The sequence below is a fragment of the Coffea arabica genome, chromosome 6e (genome assembly GCF_036785885.1).
Source record: "Coffea arabica cultivar ET-39 chromosome 6e, Coffea Arabica ET-39 HiFi, whole genome shotgun sequence".
Classification (NCBI taxonomy): Eukaryota; Viridiplantae; Streptophyta; class Magnoliopsida; order Gentianales; family Rubiaceae; genus Coffea; species Coffea arabica.
In genome coordinates this window covers 2,139,833-2,159,046 of record NC_092321.1, presented here as the reverse complement: position 1 = coordinate 2,159,046, position 19,214 = coordinate 2,139,833, and the positions used below count along the sequence as shown (strand labels likewise).

Genomic DNA, 19,214 nt, shown 5'->3' with positions numbered 1-19,214 from the left:
CCGTCGTACAAGTAGTTTAGCAGTAGTTAACAGCGAATGTATTACTTTAAATTAGTGTTTACGAATCCCCTGACAACGTGATGTGGCTGTAGTTTAGTGGTAAGAATTCCACGTTGTGGCCGTGGAGACCTGGGCTCGAATCCCAGCAGCCACAGTGTTTTTACTCATTCTTTTGTAAAATTTTGGCCTGTCCCCATATTAATTCATTCTTCTAATCTACGGGGCTATTTCTCTCCCTTAAGGCGGACGCCACGTCGATGCGACGTCGTAAACTTCCACAGCTCCCAGTGTATACGCACATGCTTCTTTGTGTTTCACAGGTTTCCAAACTCTCCGGCTTGCTGCGGTTCGTCTCTGGGTTTTGCACAGTCGCTCAAGATCCAACACCTCCGACCAAAGTTCAATCGTAAGATGCTTAAAATCGCCCTTTTTCTTTCGGCTCCCGATTTCATCCGCTATCTCCTAACTAAGTTTCTGGCTTTGTCATCCAGAAATTAAATAGCATCATTTGATGTCAAAGTCAATAGTATTTTCGCTTTGCTTTTGTTATATCTTTTTTACTTTTTACCATCGTTCACTTGATTCTTAATTGGCTCGAATTGATATTTAGCTCGTAAAATTGGATGGACTAGCATCCAAAGTTTCTGAGGGGACAAGTATGAGAAGAGGAATAACTGGATAGTATTTTTAAGTGATCCCGGCGGGGATGTGGAGGAGTAGAGACGAATTGATTGGTTTTTTTTTCTCCTGTTTTCCTCCGCATTTCACGATTTTTTTAGCTCTGCTCACTAATGTGTTCTCCACTGATTTAATTGATGTTCTGACGTCTTTCATCTTCCTAGTATTTGAACTTGAGCAGTTTACTGAGCCCTTTTAATGGATTTTGGTATTTGTTCGAGTCATGGGGTATATATTTTGTTGCTTAACCCAAACTGCTTTTCTTCCTTCATGTGTCATTTGTGATTTGTATGCTGGTATATTGGAAACACTAGGTAGAATTCTCTGCTTCTCAAAAATAATAATCGGAATTTACCTACCCTATCCACCTCATTGTAGTAGTGTTAACTGCTAAAAAGAGCAGTTGTAACGCTTTATAGCTAACTGCACGCTGACATTATTCTTTTCTAATCTGCTGTTACAGATGATTGATGATCAAGACCTCGGTTTCTTTGCCAATTTTCTTGGCATCTTTATATTTGTACTTTTGATTGCCTATCATTACGTGATGGCTGACCCCAAGTATGAGGGCAACTAAGTGTTCATTGTGCTATCTATTTACAGCATGACTTTCATTTAAATATAGTTGTTTGGGCAGAGTATTGTCTCTTAATTTTGTATTCTGATGTAGTGAAATCCTTGTCTTTGAAATCGTAAATGGGATGCTTTTGATTCATACATAAGTTCTGCAAACAGGAAGTTTTGGATAAGTTGCTTTTCTGTGGTCTCTTCTGCTTATTTTGCCATTCTTTTAATATACGATATAATCCAAATTGTTTGTTCATTTATAACTACTAGCGACGCTAATTTCTAGCGGAAGGTGTAGTCATGGCTGCATGTCATTCCAAGGGCCATGTGTAACTTTCGGTGGCAGGGAAATTAATTCTTTATGTGGTCTAGAAAAATCATTTTACCTGCTCGTGAAGGTATTTAGAAACGTTGGAGCTTGTAATAATGAAAAGCTATCATTTCACTCGTCTTTAAAATGGACAAAATTTGCATGATGTTTGGCAAGAATCTACATTTAGCTTTGTCTCCCATGCTACTACCTCTTTGATTACACTCTTAGTATCTTTTATTATTTCTCTCATGAAACCACTTATGCAAAAGCCCAGGGAACAGAGAGCAAGAGCCATCTTTTCTCCAAGTCCATCCTCACCTTCATTTTCTTTGATTTCATGTTCACCCTTCTTGGACTGCTGAAGAAGATAGTTTACAATGTTTCCAATTTGTTGGTCCGTTGTAGTCAAAGTACTGAAACTGTTTTCCCTGGCGAAAAATGCTTTCTCGAGATCATTATACATACCCCCCTGTTGTACTTCTTGAGTTACTTCTAATGACTTTACCATTTTAGCTTTCTCGAGGCACCTTAATGAAGAGCTTAAGTTGTCTTTGCACAACTCCAGGTCATGATGTATGTATTCTTGAAGGTCCTTCCAGAGAGCAAAATGATTCTTTGGTACTTGTAGAAGGTATTCTAGGCTGTAGGCCATACAGTGTAGCAGATCGGCTGTATTTGACAAATAATTGTGGAGCTTCCAGTAGCTAGTGTTCCTAAATGGCAAGAACCAGAAATTGGGTTCCAGCTCAGCTTGCCCTATAAGGTTCTCAAACTCATGGACATAGGACTTCAGATGTTTCTGCTTTCCTTTAAATGCTTGTAGATCCATAGATGCTTGATCCTTTCCCTTTGAGTAGGTAATTACTTGTGTTATGCATTCTTGAAGAATACCCAGTGTTAGATGAAGATGCCTCTTGACCAGAGTGGATGCTCTTGTTGGTTGTAAGAGGAGCTCCACTAGAATGAAACAACATAGGCCAATGAAAGCCTCTGTTAGTCTGGCAATGGCAAAGTCATCTGGAGGTCCGTAATTATTTCTACCAAGGACCAGTAGAGCTCCTATAACTGCCGAAATTCCGCCAGCTTGGCCATACATCCGACTGTGCCTTAGAAAACTGGTAAAAATGATCCAAGGGATAAGAGCCACGAATCTTATTTCTGGTAACCTGCTGAAGACGAAGCATCCTAAGACTCCGTAGACTGATCCAACTGCTGTGCCTTGTGCCCGAGCATTTGCAGTTGTAAAAATTGCTTGCCTTCGTGTTGCGAAACTGATTGCAATTGTAAGGCCTGACCAATAACTATTTTCCTTGTTAAATATGAGACCAATCAGAACAGCCAAACCTAAAGATAGTGAACATTTGGACGCAAATAGTAATCTTTCATTTCTAAGATTTGCGATCCATTTTCTGCACGTTTCCTTGAAGCTAATTTGTGCATGCTTTTGTGAGTTTTTTAGTTCTTCTCCTTCAGCTGCCAGACTTTCTAAATTGGGCTCCGGTTTTTGTACCATGGTAGAGTCATTGAGAAACTGTTCCAAACAAGACAAGAAGAAAAGCGCTGACAGATGTTTATTGTTCAATGGGATCGTATCGCAGCTGGGCAAGATGAGGTTGTCTAGGCATCCTCCTTTAGGCTTCGGGACGGTTGTCGAGTTAAAAGGTTGAAAGCATCTAGCTTGCTTAAGTTTTTGACCAAGTTGCACGGACAAATCCCGGATGGTATCAGTAAGTTCTTGAGTAGCCAAGCCGGCAGATGAAAGGGGACAGAATTTTAGGGCAATTTCCATTCCCTTCATCGATGTTTCCATTCCTTGCAATCTGTCTCCTGGATTCGCAAAATGGAGTTTTGAGAATCTGATCCAAGGCATCTCCCACAAAATACCTTCCTGCTTGGAGTGGAAAAGCAAAGGAGTTATCGTGGATTTCACGCGTAAAAGCTAAAATATATCAAGCAGTAGACAAGCAAGATGGGTAAATTTCAGGCAAGTAAACAGAACTGAATGAACAAAATGGAGTCACCTGCATGAGAGTTATAGTGCGGAGGAGCTTCTTTCCTGTTGCAGCCAAGGGATGGGCTAGAGAGATTAGCTCCATAGCATTGAGATGATTTTCCGCGAGGAATGCATTCATGGAAAGGTTGATCCTCTCAGCAGCATTTTCAGCGTACAATCGGCTAAGTTTTCTAACCTGTCAACGCGCAATCCCAGCAAATTAACCACTATAATGCCATGTCACCGTAATAATGAACCATTGGTTCCGGCTGTGTATGTCCATGCCCGTCCATTACTAGGATTAGATGGCACTGTGAGTTAAAAAATATGATTAAAGTTTCAACTAAAGGTTTGCTAAGGAACTGATTAATGGTTCTTAACATTTCTATGTAGATGCAATGACGGACCTAGGATTTGTCAAACATATAATAAAACAATATTTTAGCAAATAAAGTAGGGTTTTTCCAACGGGTGCTCATAACACACTTAAAATTAATTTAAACTACCATGTATATACATATAATAACAATTATTCTTCTCTTTTGCATATATATATTTTTCTTATTAAATCTTACCTACCTTTCTTTATATTTATTTACTTTGCCTAATTAATGTTACATTTCAAAAAATATGGCACCTGGAATATATCTTAATAATCGCCCAATGTATACCCGTTAGACAGACTCGATAAAGTATAATAAATGTAAAACTTTATTAGGACTTGGTTTATTATAGATTTACATCAAAATAAGTTAGTGTTTCCTTAATTAGGAGATGGTGTTTCCTCGATTAGTTAATATTTAAAAGCTATACTAGCTAGATTGTTTACTAACATAAATATTAATCGTAATCATAAATAAGCTTAACTAAAAGTTAGATTGTTATAGGATAGTTTTCATAAAGAAAACTTGAAGGGGATAAAAAATAACTTATCGTATATTTAGAGGGCGAAGTGATATTACTTTCTTAAAAACAAATAGGTTCAATAGAGATTTTAAAAAATTTTGGGGGAGGGAAAAACTGCCGCTGCCCTTCCCTACATCCATCTCCACATGGATGACATAACCTAATATACTTGATTAAGTTACTTGAACAAGATGGACACACTTGGAAGTAGAGCTACAAGTGAATCGAACTCGACTCAAAAAGAATTTGACTAGACTCAATTTTATCGAACTCGAGTTTGAGTGCTCAAGTAGTAGATCAAGTCGAGTTCAAGATTCAAAATGCTATGTTCATCAAGCCTAATTGAATATAACTTATTATTTTTTGATTTTTAAAGGTTATTATTTAATTTTTTAAATTTGAGTAAGTTATTTAATTTTTACTTTGCCATGCTCGAAGTCCTTGATATCATGGGTTATTGAAGAATTATAGTTAGATTTCTTTTTATCAATTTAATGAAGACTGCTCGATTAACCTTGAAATTTGAGTTTGAGCTCTAAAACTAGGTACACGATTAGTGGCAGAGTCAAGATTAAGAGGGAGGGAGGCTGGACGCACATGTGTATAAAATTATTAATTTGTGTGCGTAATTATTTTTTTGGACGCTTCTTTATATCTGGATATGTAATTGCAATTTAAAAAAATTAATTGAATTTCTATAATAATAAGGTTTTTTTCTCAGCAGGATTTTTGACAAAATAATAGTAACACTTAATGAAGCATAATAAGGAAACCGTATATTGTGCAATAAATCAAATTTTGCATTAAAATATGCTATTAAAAAAATTAGCAGTGGAGGGGTAGGATTTTAAACATATTAAATGATTATAATAACTACCGGAATTCTTACAACTCTAAGGGGACAAAATATGCGTTAGGTTTTCCTGATATTAAACTTTGGAGGATAAAGACTAACATTAATGATTAACTATATTTTGATTTTAAATGTTTGCGAAGTTGAAATTCTAATTAAAATATATGCCTTATTAGTTCTCAAAGGTCACCTAAATGTGGAGAAGTACATAATTTTGAAATTTGGCTAATCAATATTAAGAATCGAAATAAAATAGCTTATGGAAAGCTGCGCACAACTTAGCTAACAAGAGATTCTTCTTAACAGAGTGATAAAATTTTAACAATGCAAAATGCAATGGTAAAACAATTAATGAAAAGTAATCAACCAATAATAATGCGAGATAAAAAAAATATTCAAAAATGAATAAAAATTCAAATTTTTCATGAGGCAAAAACTAGTTGGAGAGGGCAGGCAGCTCCCCTCCCTGGCCCCCTACTCCCTCCCCTCTTGAACCATTTGGGTTCCAAGTATTTATATTTTTTTTTCAATCCTATCAAACTCGAGTAAGATGATACTCGACTCAATTACACCCCACAGCCGGCATATTATGTTAAGCTGATGGTGGAGATGAGTTGCCGGCATATTCTATCATCCAGTAGTCATCGACCAACCTACCGGCGGCATCAAATTCACGCATTAATTCTTATATTAATTTTCTAAGATTGACGACTCTATATGGTTCGGGAAAGTTCCATCAGAGCTACACCTGTTTAGCAGTGGGGAAAGGGCATATTTCTTGGCGTATGAATACTAAAGTGAAACCAATCTCGTTGGTCATTGTGTTAAGCACTTGTGCTCAGCGGCCACACGCCGGGAATCCCTCAAATATCCTGGCAAATATATTCCATTCAATTCAGTCTTATACAAGCAGCATCTCCAAGTTGTAAGGGGGTGGACAATGAAGATCGCTTTTTTTTCCTTGGAAGTTTCCGAAAGGACCAAAACTGAATCAGAAAATCTCGGTTTCCGCTGATGAGTAGGCGGCGGGACTGCAAGCTGCAACATAAGTGGAGGGAAGGGAATAGGTGTGCCGACCACCTAGCAAAGATGACTCTTCATCAGCAACTGGGAGCAACTGTTTTTCCAACTCCCCCCCGAATCTATTAGAACCATGCATTCTGCTGATGTAATAGGTGTGACTGCCTCTAGGGTAGTGCCTGTTTAAGGGCCTAAAACCCTCCATAAAAACCAAGAAATAAAAAAAAAAAATCTCGGTTTCCCGTTTCTACTGGCTGATGTGCACTGCAGGGAGTTCGGGGAGGATAGAAAGTGTTGCATGAATAACACTCTATTCCTGATTTGATCTTTAAGGAGAATGAATGACTTTATACTCAGTACTCAATCTGGATTCTCATTAATGGTTTCAGACCAAAAAGAGCAGCAGACTTTTTTTTTTTTCAATGATAACAGTTATATAACATATTCTAACCTATTCTAAGGAAGGGGGAGTAGACGGAGAACCCCGTCGAAGGAAGTCCTTCGACCCGAAGGTGGCAGCTACAATTAAATGACAAGTTTGGTGGGAGACAAAGGTTGAAAGGTGACTAGTTTTGCACTCAGAATTGGTGTGAAAATGGAAGGTGGCAGCCACCAATATATAGACTAGTTTTGCACGTAGAATTTGAATGAAGTCACAGTTACCTCGTAATAGGCAAGCCGAGGGTAGGGAAGCAACAAAGCCAGGAAAGCAGAGGCGGCTCCAAGTGCTGTACTGGACGCAACATGAACCGGGTGCACCACCACACTTGAACTTTGCTTGCCATGAATGACAGCATTCACACAAACAATCACTATCTGCCCAAAAGCAATACGCTTAGACATCAGAGGTGTAGAATTTGGCAGAGCCACCAAGAAAGAGGCTAGAGCCGCCGCCGCAGCAGCGATGCTAGGGGAGAACCTCGCCGGCCCGATGATCCGTAGGCCTAATATGGAAAGCGGCAGCATTTGAAGAGTGGCATAAAATGCATGCCAGCAGCCTCTTATGGCGTCGCCTAAGTTGGCATCAGACACAATTAGTACGGCTGTAACGTAAGAAAATGCCGGAAACGTTATCTGCCTTGTGAAATGGGCTGGAGCGTAGAGGGTGGTGCAGCCCACGATGGTGCAAGCTAGGGCGGTCCGAAAGGCCGACTGCAGCTTCACCCACCACAGAGCCCGGATTCTGCCTGCAACTCTTGCTGCCATGGACATGCAAACTTTACTACGTACCGTACTATATATGAGATGGAAGAAATAAATAGCAGAATTCTTAGTTGATAACCAGCCGCAAGTGAAATCCGGCTAATCCAACTACAACTATATATTGGTGTGAAAATGGAAGAGCCAAAAGATTTTACAGACAATTTTTAGGGAGAAGGTGCGGCCTTTGGAAGGGTGATCATCAGACCTTCTACTTACGGACAACAGAGTATTATTTGAAATATTATTTATAAAAATTATGAAAGCACTTTTTTTTGTAATGTGATGTATGTGAAATAAAAAAAAGTAGTTAAAAATATAAAAAAGGAATTAAAAAGTATGTTTATGAACCAAGTAAAATATTATTCGACAAAATTGAGTTATCAAAACATATTTGGAAGATGGAAGGAAGAGAAGAAAGGTTTTAGTTTGTCAAGCAACTAAAAACTAGCAAACAGAAGTAGGCTGGCTAGTATCAGACTTATGTTCTCTGATATTATGATACTGAAGTGATATTTTGACCAGCCAAAAAAAAAAAAAAACACTAAAATGACCTGTTAACAGAACACCTTCAATGTGAACGAAGACAATAATAATGGTCGCGAGGTGTTTCAGTTTGATCCGTAAAATCTCAGAATCTTGTACATGTTGTCCAATTTTGATCCTAATTTCTAAATTGACGGCTGAAATAAAAAAGACGATGTTCGAGTACTCTTTTTTTTTTTGTCTATATATATATATATATATAACAAATTATATCGTAGCGATAGAAAAAAAAAAAACTTGTTTAATCTTTAAGACTTGAAATATTCAACATATTTTCTTTTCATAATCACTAATGTTAACTATTCAAGTCTTTTGTAGTATAGATGTTCCTGTCAATAGTAATTTGCTTGAGAAGGGCAAGGTTTGAAATTTGAAGATGGCGATTACTCGAGTGAAGATTTTTTACTGTCTTTATGGCAAGGTTTGAAATTTGAAGATGGCAATTACTCGAGTAAAAATTCTTTGCCTACTTTTTGGCGTGGTTGAAATTTGAAGATTGCAAATACTCGAGTCAAGTTTTTTTTATTGACTTTATGTGTAATGTTGAAGATAAATTTCTTCATCCAAGCTCTGTCGTTGGTTGAACAAGGCTGGCTTTCTTTCTTCTCCCAAGTCAGAAGTCAGGAATACAACAGAACAGAGTAGTGTGATTACGCAGTAGTATGTCCAAACGAAAAGTCAAAAACCATTTACAGTTTTTCCAAGGTCACCTAAATAATCATTACGGATTACTCTTTCTTTTTAAAAGTCATTACTGCTTACTTCATTTATGAAGGAGATATGGACCAAAGCTTTATTATTAGTTTTCGAAACAATACGAGGTTGTCAAATTTCTTGCTCTCCCATGTTTGGTTGGTTCCTCGATAACATGAACTGGTTTGTTTGGACAATGAATTATTTGTCAAAATTTATTTACTTGCATCATCAACATATTTTTTTTAATCATTTTTTTTATCTCGCATACATTATATTAAAAAAGTACTACAATATTTTTTTTTCTTTCAAAAGATTATCCCAAATAATGTTATATGGAGAAGAGCAAAATTTCTCTATAAAATCTTTCACTTGGGCGGGCTCGTATTTCCTGCAAGAACAAATCGTTCCAACTATCCATTTCTGTTAAAAAATTTCTAGCAAGGTGTTCCGAGGCATAAAAAGATCATTCTGCACAATATTATACTTCTACAAATGCGTCAATAGTGGATATTCAACTTTTACAATGGGGGTAATATTTATTTCTCGCCGCCTCTTGTTTAAGTGGAAGAAATTTTCTACTCGATCTCACGGAGTTTCTTTAAAGATGATGAAACAGCATCTAGAAGGAGTGTTTCTAGGTTTTCCTCTGATCTTCTTCCCATATGCACGGATTGACTGGTAAAATGCGCCTTATGACAATGAAAGCATTAGGGCACAGATTTGTCTTGGCATTCTGTAAAAATGTAGCTAACAAATGTGGATTTGGTGGAAACAAGTTTTACTATAAATAAACAAAGATGAAGACATTTGTTTTACTACAAAACGGGGTGATAGGTTTTCCAGAGGAATCTACAAAACTAATTTACCCTAATTATATTCATTTTTTCTTTCCTTGGACAAAAGACTAATATCCGACGTCAATAGAATTTAATATATATAAAATATTTCAGTAAGCCCAAAAACAAAGCAAATGCTTAAGATTAAGGATTAACTTTTTATATACTGATAGTATAGTAATTTTTTATACTAGTACTTATAACTATATGCCACATGTGTATTATTTGAATTTTAAATTTGAATTTATATTATGTGGCAATGATCTTAACTTATTAGTGTAAAAAATATATATATTAATAGTATATAAAAAATTCACTCTAAAATAAAACCCCTAGTACTAGGAAAAGGAAAGGAAAGGAAGTCAGTTCTATGTTAACTTTAGAAATTCCAATCCGCAAAATTAACGCCCGCTTTCAGTTAAAAATGATCATCAAGATGGTCTACTCCTTTTATCTATATACAAAACGCAATAAGTTAATGAAGCGGGACGAAATTATTCTACTTTGAAAATATAAAGAGACGTTGGGATGACATCATTTCTCTGGGATTGGGGGGTTAAGTTCCCAAGTTTGCCTCAAGAGTTACCGGCTTTTGGGTTAAATATATATATAAGAGACGGAATTAGGTCCAAGTACGACTCATATGCTTCACCAAATCCTAATAGGAATTTTACGACCAGAGCGTAGAAATATTCGTGTCAGTTCGTCGTTGGGAATTGACTGTAAGGAAGAAGAAAACCACACGCTAGTAGTCGGAACTGACGTTTTCTGGAGAATACAAAATTGCCGAGAAGCACCGGACAAAGAAAAGAAGCACGGCTGAGAATCTGAGATCTGACCCAAAAAACCGAAAAAAAAAAATGTTTGAATCAAGCGGGGCGGCAGTCGGAACACCATACCATGATGACACTCTTTTTCATCCTGCGAACAAAAATTTTTAGGCCCAATTTCAAGGAATAATGGTTGACAGATTATGGCGGCAATTGCTGAAGGAATTGAAAGGAGATTATCGGTCGAACTCACAATAAGTATTGGGTTGAAACGTGCGGGTGACGTTGTATGTAATAGAAGCTTTCGAGATGAAAAGTGACTCAATCAACATATATGGTTAGAAGAATCAGAACCGATTCTTCAGGCACCTGATTGAAGGATTCGTGATTCATGTTTAGTGGAAAAAGTCAGGCACCTAATGGAAGGATTCCTGGTTCATGTTTCTAGAACTAGGAATCTCCCAACTCATTTGCTTGCTAACTCCCAACAGATTTAAATTTTTAGAGAATAGAGAGTTGTATGGTATGGTGAGATAATTTTCCACCACCCCCATTGCAAAAGCCGCTAAAACTGATATGCAGTAATGACTCCAAAATAAAAAGGTTGACAAATTATACACATTTCATAAAGCAATTGATTATCCACAAAACTTCAAATCACCGATAAACAAGAAATTGTTCCTAACATTGAAATTGTTCCAATGTCAAACTCAAAATATAACAAAGAAATGTATTCCCAACACAATTTTTTAAAACAAATGATCAAATAGAATTGGAATTGAGAAAAAAGTGTTGCTTGTGCAATAAAGCTAGCTACACCTTTTCTTTTTTTTAAAAAAAAATCCTTGAGGCTAATCTAGCTATGATGGTGACTTGCACTAGAGATTCTACAATTAACCGCCCATAATTTTTTTTTTAAAAAAAATGCAGTTTAGTTTTCAAGTTCCATGCACGTACGAACTAGGAAATGAGGGAATGCGAGTTAGATTCTTCGACAATAATGCTATTACGATGATTTCCTGTTGTCGATATTTTTCTTTAACATTTTTGACAGAATAACCAAAGACTACAATGTCTGCACGCGTAGCGGTGGCAGAACACCAATTAATCTATTGCATAAATATCAGTGAAATATGCGTCAAGGTTGGTGATTCAGTTAAAAACCATGAAATGTAATTTTTTTTTTTGTTCTGATATGGAAACTGAACAGCTAAATATGATCCCAGATAATCCTGCATTAAAGAAGCAAAACTTGTATTTTACTTAAATCTAGAACTAATAAATAACTTTTGATAAGCAGTAGGACTATGTGATGTTGTTCACTGTCTACACGGCGTTTTAAGAATATAAGCGGAACTTCTGTCATTCCCTACTAACAAACAAGGGGGTCTGATCATATTGAGAAGATTGTTTGAGCCTATCCTCAAAGATAGGTAACTCGAATTTTACCCAACACAAAATAGAAGGAAAAAATCATAAAAATACCTCCACGAAACAGCTGAGGGACTGCACTTATAATGGACTGAGAGAGTCTGCACATTGCAAATATGTATGAAATCCTACCAACTCTCGAGTTACAGCTTCATTCCCCTAGTATCTTTCGCATGCTAATACCTTTACAAGGGCTTCTTTCCTTGCGAGCTCAGGACTTGGTTCTGGGAACGAGTTCGAGGAAGATATCTGAGGCGTGGGGAAAAACGTAGCTCTTGCTTCTTCGGAGCAACTGGCTTTCTCTTAACACCGTGACTGCGTCTATCATTGCTGGCGACATCACCTAGACCATCACAATAATTTAATTTTCAATAACCACAATGAAATCCACAAAACAAAAATACTCGCTGGATAGGTCAACGATCAACTCAACATGTGTTTTGTGTCCATTACTCTGAGACAAAAGACGGTAAACACTGAACGCCCATGGGGAATGCAGGTTTGTGGAAGTACAAAGGTTCGCCGTGACAGAGTGTAGCAAACTTTCATCATGCATATGTTTGCTTATAAGCAAAACATCTATATCAATTATACGATAAAATTAGATCTAGGAAAACTAGATTTGATTAGTGATGAGTTCCATTGCACAACATAACTCAAGTTCCTTGAGAATACCTTCGATGTCTTGTTTGGTCCTCACAAGAGATGACTTTTGCAGTTGCCTACATCTTTCCCTGTCATGAGTAGAAGAAATCCCATTTTGAAGGGTTGTAGGGATTGCATTTTCTGCCTCTGATGCATTGCTCTCTGAGACGTTATCACCATTATGGATATCTGTTTTGGCATAATCAGATAACCTGCTTTCCTCAAATGTTTTGTGAGATTCCACACTATTGTTTTCAGTCTTTTCACGAACTGCAGAGCGTGTCAATCTTCTGGAGTTGTTTAAAGTCAGCATTCCTGCAGCACAGCTTTTCTTCACAGAATGGTTACTTTTATAGATCCCCGTGTTGGTTTCTGGATCCGTAAATTTGTGAGTAATGGTTGAGGCAGTCTCAGCATCAATAGGAGAAACAACAGTTTTCTGATCTTGTGCCAAAGCACTTTCCCGTACTGATGATGGATTTTCTTTAATCGCATTATTAGCCTCAGCAACAACTTTTTCCTCTGCTTTACGAACTGCTGAACGAGTGGACCTTCTTGTGTTGATTGAAGGCATCGGTTTTTGCCCAGCAATAAAGGTCATATCAACATTTTTACAAGACACCTCGGAGCTTCTCTGTTTTGCTGAGCAAGAAAGTGTACTTTCATCGGCCACATCCAGGTTCTTCTTTGTGGAAACATTGGCAACGGAATCAACAGTCTGTGGGCGGCATTCCTCAATTTTGCTCTCTTGTTTCATTTCTTCAGTTGATGCATCAACAATTTTAGGTTCCCTGGTTGGAAAGAGTGTCTTTACAATGTTCTCGTATTTTGGGACTAATGTAGCAGTTTTACCATCTGTTTCAAAGGGAAAGCCATCATCCATAGAATAGGTGTTATTCGCAAAAGAATCATAAAAAGTGATGCTCTAATCAGTAACACCTAATTGAGGTCCTAATACTTTTCCTTGAGAGTGGGTGAACAATCCAGTACCTTGAGAACATTTTGACATCAATGAAGCAAGAGCAGCACATCCAGCAATCGGATTCGGATTGAGAGGAGTCCTAGATGCATCAAACTCTTGAGCAGGTGATGAGCCTTTGTCTTTGATCTCCTTCATGTGATTCATAAAAGAAGGCAGCTGGATGCTTGAATCACTTGCATTCAATTCAGAAATTGCTTTGCATCGAGCTTGGCCCTTGAAATCGACTGCAAAAATAGCTGAAAGCATGAATGACTAGATAATAACCCATAGTGACACATAAGCCCGCAACTACATGCCCAATTCAGGTTCCATGTATCCCTTCAAAAAGGCTTTGTATGAGAAGACCAATCACACTAAGTTGGATCATACGGGAGAATCAGTTTTGCAAGGTTGTGGTCAGCAGGGAATGATAATGCATAATTCATTTTGATTACTCTTGCATACATTAAATGTACTAAATAATACAGGCTTAACCAGCAAGATGGTAGAAAAGAACCTTTCACTATGTGCAATATAAGTAAAAACTTTATGTACCCAAAGGACAATAGAGTAGGAGCTTACTGGTCAAATAAGATAATTTTTATATACCCCAAAGGAATATAGCAGAAACATACTGGTCACATTAAGATACTTGGCCTTAAATATAAAGAGAAGTCACCACATAAGGTAGTATGTCACCGTCAATAAGGTTTTCTGAAACTTTAATTCCTGAAGAATCAGCTGCATTACTTATATCTTCTATTTGCTTTTCTAGTTGAAGAACATCTCTTTCGTAGTCCATGCCCTTGAGTACAGTAGGTAATGGTGAAATAGTGCAATGATTTGGTGTTGTCAGACTACTAAAGAAAGCAACAATTGTAGGATGAAGAGTGATGCATTCGGTAGACATTTTCATGATTGCAGAAGACGGAATTGTTGCAGTTTCTCCTTCACGTCCATGGTGAATCCATCTGACCACAAACATACATCTGCAATGGATCTTCTTTGAGTGTCTTACACGTAGTGGCTGCATAGCAAGGACGATTAAGCAGTTTGCAGTCTGTTTAATATTTATTAAAAAAAAAGAACTACCATTTCACAGACCTTATACTAAACTGCAACCCTGAAAGTGCTCGGCAGAAGACTATGAATCTATTTATTAGCTTTGGAAAGCTAAAAATGAGATAAAAATTAACCCAAAAATGGTCCAGCGACATTTGAGTTGGAACGAAAACGAAGGTACCTTTTCTACTTGAGCATCAAAGAAGAGGCTCTTAGGTGGTGACTTCCTGGTGGCAAGAACACGATCTCCTTCTCGCAGGAGAGAGCATTCATCTCCATGTAAGGGAGTAGATCGAATGCGAAGACCAGAAAGCGCTTCTTCTTTAGTTACGATACAATCGTCAGAGACATTGGTCCCGTATTCCACAATGAGACCAATTCCACTGGAGCTGCAGAACCAAAAGAGCTAGAGTGAGCTTTGATATTGTGAGAAATTAAATAAAAGCAATCGCAAAAGAGTCCTAGCGGAAAGCAAGCAGGGGGTCTTAATATTTCTAAATAGTCACGGCGCCGATCAAGCGCCATTAGCCATCCATCCTCCTCCCTTGATTTAGCCCCCTGCACTTATGATTCATATCTATTCACAGCACGGCAGCAGGACAATACTCGTTTCGATTCCAAAACTCCTCAATTTTTTGAATAGAACATCGATAACACAGGAGCAGATACACTTGCGGTACAGAAGACAACCCCAAAAAAAATAAAATAAATAAAAATAAACCTCATTATTAAAAATAAATAAAAGATTCGCTTTTCTTTTCTCTTGATAATTCCTAATGTTCAATAAAAATGAACGAGGCAATATATCACATTACTCTTCATCGTGAACCTCGAAATAATATAATATTTGCTGGAGTAATAATAAAGTAGTAATTATCAACTTAATGACATTATTAATGCGGAGAAGCAAAGCAAGAAGGGGAAGAAAATAATCACAAACACCTAAAATGGACAAATTGCGTACCGGTACTAGTACTGAAACATTGTTTGCATTGATCATGTACCGGGAAATAGGACATGCATTGTCTCCTCCGGAAGCAGAAGCGACCAAAGGACTTCAGTTGAAATACTTTTCTTTTCTTCTATATTTTTTTTTAAAGATACTGGGCAAAAAAAAAAAAAAAAAAATTCCAAGTTACCGAAGCGAGACACTGCAAGGATGCCACGAGAAGTCGTGTTTGCGCATGGCTTCGAGTTGGAGCTCCATCTCGACACGTCGTCGTTCTAGGTGATTTTGTTGTCGTCCCCGGCGGCCCCTGGATGATTTGGGGCTGGGCGCTGGCATATGCGTATCCATTGTACACTTGCACTTTGGCGTGATCGGCGAAGGATGCTCGAGTCGAGTCTGGACAGTGGGGAGCTCTCCTCTTTGAAAGTATCGTTTCTGTCTTTATAACACTTTTTTTTTTTTTCAAAAGTAGAAATACATCTTACTAGTTCGTAAAAGGTAAACACTCTTTCCTTTATAATTATCAATTTCTAATTTTGGTGCTTACTTAAAAATGTGCAATTTGCCTTAGGACTGGTGGTTAAATGATTGAATGCCTTCTCCGTAGACCACCGCCCCAGCATAAGAAGAGGAAAAAAAAAAGGTGCATTTATTGTTCAAAAAAGTTACTTACGGTTCAAGAATTAGTAAGATTTAGCAATAGGTTTTGGTAAATTGACAACAATAAACAATTTTCGTACTAAATTCTCGGAAATCACATCTTAAGGTAGAAGGTATGAGAATAAAAGACTTACTTAACGTTCAAGAATTAACATCTAGCAATCAATTTTTTTTTTTTTAAAAAAAAGAAGTAACAGAGAGCAATCAATTTGATAAACTAACAAAAAAAATAACCAATTGGTACACGACTAAATACTAAATAGGAGTATTATGTAACGGTGCAATTACTACTCTTTTTAGAACTACATAGCTTGGATTTATTTGCGTCTCCCGTATGGAAAATGAACGTGTTGGATGATTTGGCAGGAAAATTGTTAGCGAGAAGTTCTAATACTTTCAATTACACTGTTAAAATTTAAAGAGTAAAAAACAGTTTCCCTCCCTCAACAAAAAAGTAAATTTAGAAAAAAAACTTATCTAGTGAGACTCATCAAAAAAATTTAACTATCTTATCAGTAACTTTTACGTAACACTAGAATTAAACGCTTGTGATACTTGAATGCATTTTGAAGCCGCATGATGCCTTGTTGATTGTTGAAGGTCTAATTGTTGTTGGCTGTAAATATGGTCACGGTTTAAGTCTAAATTGGAACTAAACTAGAATTGAAATAACAATTTATTGAATCAAATGGAAACCATGACAAAAGGTTGCAAGTCAGGTTCATAAAAAAAAAATAGAATTAAAGTCGGAATCGACAGTTTTGGAACTGGGACCATCTATTTTAAGAATATATATATATATATATATATATATATATATATAGGTGCGCGCGCGCGCACACACACATATATATATATATATATATATGCCAATTTAATGCAAATTGAGATATTTTTCCTATTTCATTTCAATTCCAATAAAAAAAAGTATTTATCTTTTGTTTTATTTAAAATGTTCAATAGATATAAGGTATTTTCTCATTAAATTTGAATTATTTTCTTTCTATAGTCAGCTAATGATATAATAAAAGTGTTATTTTCCTTCTAAATTCATTTTCTCTAATTTTCTTTTTACTCTAAATTCAGTCATATTATTTTATCTTTAATTTTGCATAAGTGATTAAATATAACTAGAACTGTAACTGGAAAGAACTGATACCATAACTAAAAGGAACTGGAATTGTAATTGAAACCTGAACCAAAAGTTCTAGAACCGGAACCGTAGCTATCCAATCGGTCCCACCATTTAAAGAAAATTAGAACCGGCAATTTTTGAAACCGAACCAACAATTTTGGAACTGTGGCTATCGTTACTTCTACGTGACATCAGGAAACAAATAATAAGGTTGATACCATGCATGTTGAATACTGACGGGCAAAACGGTAATGATAGCAAGCTTCTCTATTTTTATTACTACTAAGGGTGCAAAATGCCCAAAGCCCTTCTTAAGGGTCCAAAAATATATCCAAACTAGTTTTTGTTTTAACGGTCAGGCCTTATTTTAAGATTATTAAAAGTTAATTGCGTAACAAGCCTAAATGACTACTCTTATCCTACTACTTAATATTTCATTGATGAACGGAAATATCATAATTCTTAAATTCGGCCCAGCCTAACGGTCAAACTGATCAACCCGATGAATGGCTATTGGGCCGAGCTGGATTTCCAATTAGATAGTTTAAGCACAGAACCCATTGACTGGTTAATGACTCGACGGTTCAATTGGAATAAACTAAGAATCCGGTCGATTTTGTTAACGAACCGTGTTTTGTGGAAAAAATTTTAGAAAGCTCTTGCTAAGATTCAAACTTGGGACTTTAGGCATGCATTTATAGTATACTTGCCACCAAACCACTTGTCATCTGTTAATTGAATGGCCTTCTTTTATTATATGAACGTTTTGTCAATTTTATCTTTATCCTTTTTTTATTTCTCTAAAACAAATTTTTTTGAAATCTTTTAATAAAAATTTATGACCCTCTAAACTCTATAAGTTATAAAATGGATTTAAAAAATAACATATTACATAATTCATTTTAAAAACAAATATTTTTTTTAATAATTTTTTGCACCTAAAATTTGTAAATAAGTTAAGATAATTACACTAAACACAGATAAAATTTTACACTTGAAATTTGGAGGATTATTAATTAAAATTATGTTTTACTGATTCTTATATGAATTAATTATCCTATAGCGAATTAAATTAAATGAGCAGTTGCTATGACATTGTTTATTATAGTTTATATCATATATCATATATCAAATATTATGAGATATAATATTTAAATATATTTAATAATCTACTGGTTTAAACTCGGCCCGAAAAGTAATTTAGCAAAAAAGGTGGGTCAGTTAATCACTGGTTCGACCAGTAGGTGTGGTTGAACCACTGACCCATTGACCTACCTCTTTTGCCGGGTTCTTTTCCAAGTTGAGTTTAATAACTATGAAAATAACCCAATTTTCTTAAAAGAAAAAGGAAAAAAAAAAAAAGTAGCAGTCAATCTTAGGGTACTCTGCTGCTCAATTAGGCAACAAGTCTTCTATTACATAATGGATTGTAACATTTATGTTACACGCTCTAATATGTTGACACCTTTCATCTTTAAATTATTAGAATTATTATACTCCCAATTAAGTTGAACTCATGAGAAGAATACACGTCAATGCTTAAGGTTATGTAACATAAATGTTACACATTAGCGTGTCATAAAAGACCCATAGTCACCCAATTATAGGACCCTAACACATTTATCCCAAAATCCTCCTATATGATTGGTAGAGAAACATGCTATCTCTCAAATTTATCAAAAAAAAAAAAAAAATCAAATTCTCGATGCACCATATGGCATTACTAATTTCCAAATCATTAGTTATGACAATTTTCAATCTTGCAGTCCATCACAAAACATCAACAAACCTAGAAATGCAGATGGCTTGACCTAAACCCTCGGCTGAAAGTCCTAGTCCCAGCAAATACTAGTAACTATCAAATTTCACACTCCCAGAGCCTTTTCTAAATCACCCAAGAATCCAAAAAAAAACTTTATCTTTGATTCAGCTTTCATGTGTGCCACAATCAGAAAAGTTTTGCCTTCAAACACCAACCTATTTGTTGCTGGTT

The 19,214-nt window shown here is 36.3% G+C and overlaps 3 protein-coding genes and 1 non-coding gene across 4 annotated transcripts; 2 read left to right on the top strand and 2 right to left on the bottom strand.

The window, feature by feature from the left end:
• The first annotated feature begins 82 nt into the window (after positions 1-82).
• Positions 83-154, top strand: TRNAH-GUG (transfer RNA histidin (anticodon GUG)). The gene has a single exon. It is a non-coding gene; the product is annotated as a tRNA-His (tRNA).
• Positions 155-208: 54 nt separating this feature from the next.
• Positions 209-1,427, top strand: LOC113696150 (dolichyl-diphosphooligosaccharide--protein glycosyltransferase subunit 4A). The gene is made up of 2 exons (XM_027215523.2): positions 209-406; positions 1,142-1,427. The coding sequence occupies exon 2, from the start codon at positions 1,142-1,144 to the stop codon at positions 1,253-1,255; it is 114 nt and encodes a 37-aa protein (XP_027071324.1). The 5' UTR covers positions 209-406; the 3' UTR covers positions 1,256-1,427.
• A 270-nt stretch (positions 1,428-1,697) lies between these two features.
• LOC140009604 (uncharacterized) lies at positions 1,698-7,536 on the bottom strand. Its single transcript, XM_072055686.1, has 3 exons — positions 6,994-7,536; positions 3,580-3,747; positions 1,698-3,497 (listed from the first exon to the last, which is right to left on the bottom strand). The coding sequence occupies exons 1-3, from the start codon at positions 7,534-7,536 to the stop codon at positions 1,698-1,700; spliced, it is 2,511 nt and encodes an 836-aa protein (XP_071911787.1).
• Positions 7,537-11,751: 4,215 nt separating this feature from the next.
• LOC140010010 (uncharacterized) lies at positions 11,752-15,926 on the bottom strand. Its single transcript, XM_072056385.1, has 6 exons — positions 15,617-15,926; positions 14,659-14,866; positions 14,115-14,442; positions 13,445-13,660; positions 12,485-13,309; positions 11,752-12,152 (listed from the first exon to the last, which is right to left on the bottom strand). The coding sequence occupies exons 1-6, from the start codon at positions 15,772-15,774 to the stop codon at positions 11,995-11,997; spliced, it is 1,893 nt and encodes a 630-aa protein (XP_071912486.1). The 5' UTR covers positions 15,775-15,926; the 3' UTR covers positions 11,752-11,994.
• Between the last annotated feature and the right edge of the window lie 3,288 nt (positions 15,927-19,214).

Coding starts and splice junctions, on each gene's coding strand:
- LOC113696150 (XM_027215523.2), top strand. CDS start 1,142: ATGATTGATGATCAAGACCTCGGTTTCTTTGCCAATTTTCTTGGCATC.
- LOC140009604 (XM_072055686.1), bottom strand. CDS start 7,536: ATGGCAGCAAGAGTTGCAGGCAGAATCCGGGCTCTGTGGTGGGTGAAG. Junction 3,748..6,993: donor CTCGGCTTGCCTATTACGAG/GTAACTGTGACT, acceptor GCGCGTTGACAG/GTTAGAAAACTTAGCCGATT. Junction 3,498..3,579: donor GCACTATAACTCTCATGCAG/GTGACTCCATTT, acceptor GATATATTTTAG/CTTTTACGCGTGAAATCCAC.
- LOC140010010 (XM_072056385.1), bottom strand. CDS start 15,774: ATGGATACGCATATGCCAGCGCCCAGCCCCAAATCATCCAGGGGCCGC. Junction 14,867..15,616: donor CCTTGCAGTGTCTCGCTTCG/GTAACTTGGAAT, acceptor TTGGTTCTGCAG/CTCCAGTGGAATTGGTCTCA. Junction 13,661..14,114: donor TTCAGAAAACCTTATTGACG/GTGACATACTAC, acceptor CTATTTTTGCAG/TCGATTTCAAGGGCCAAGCT.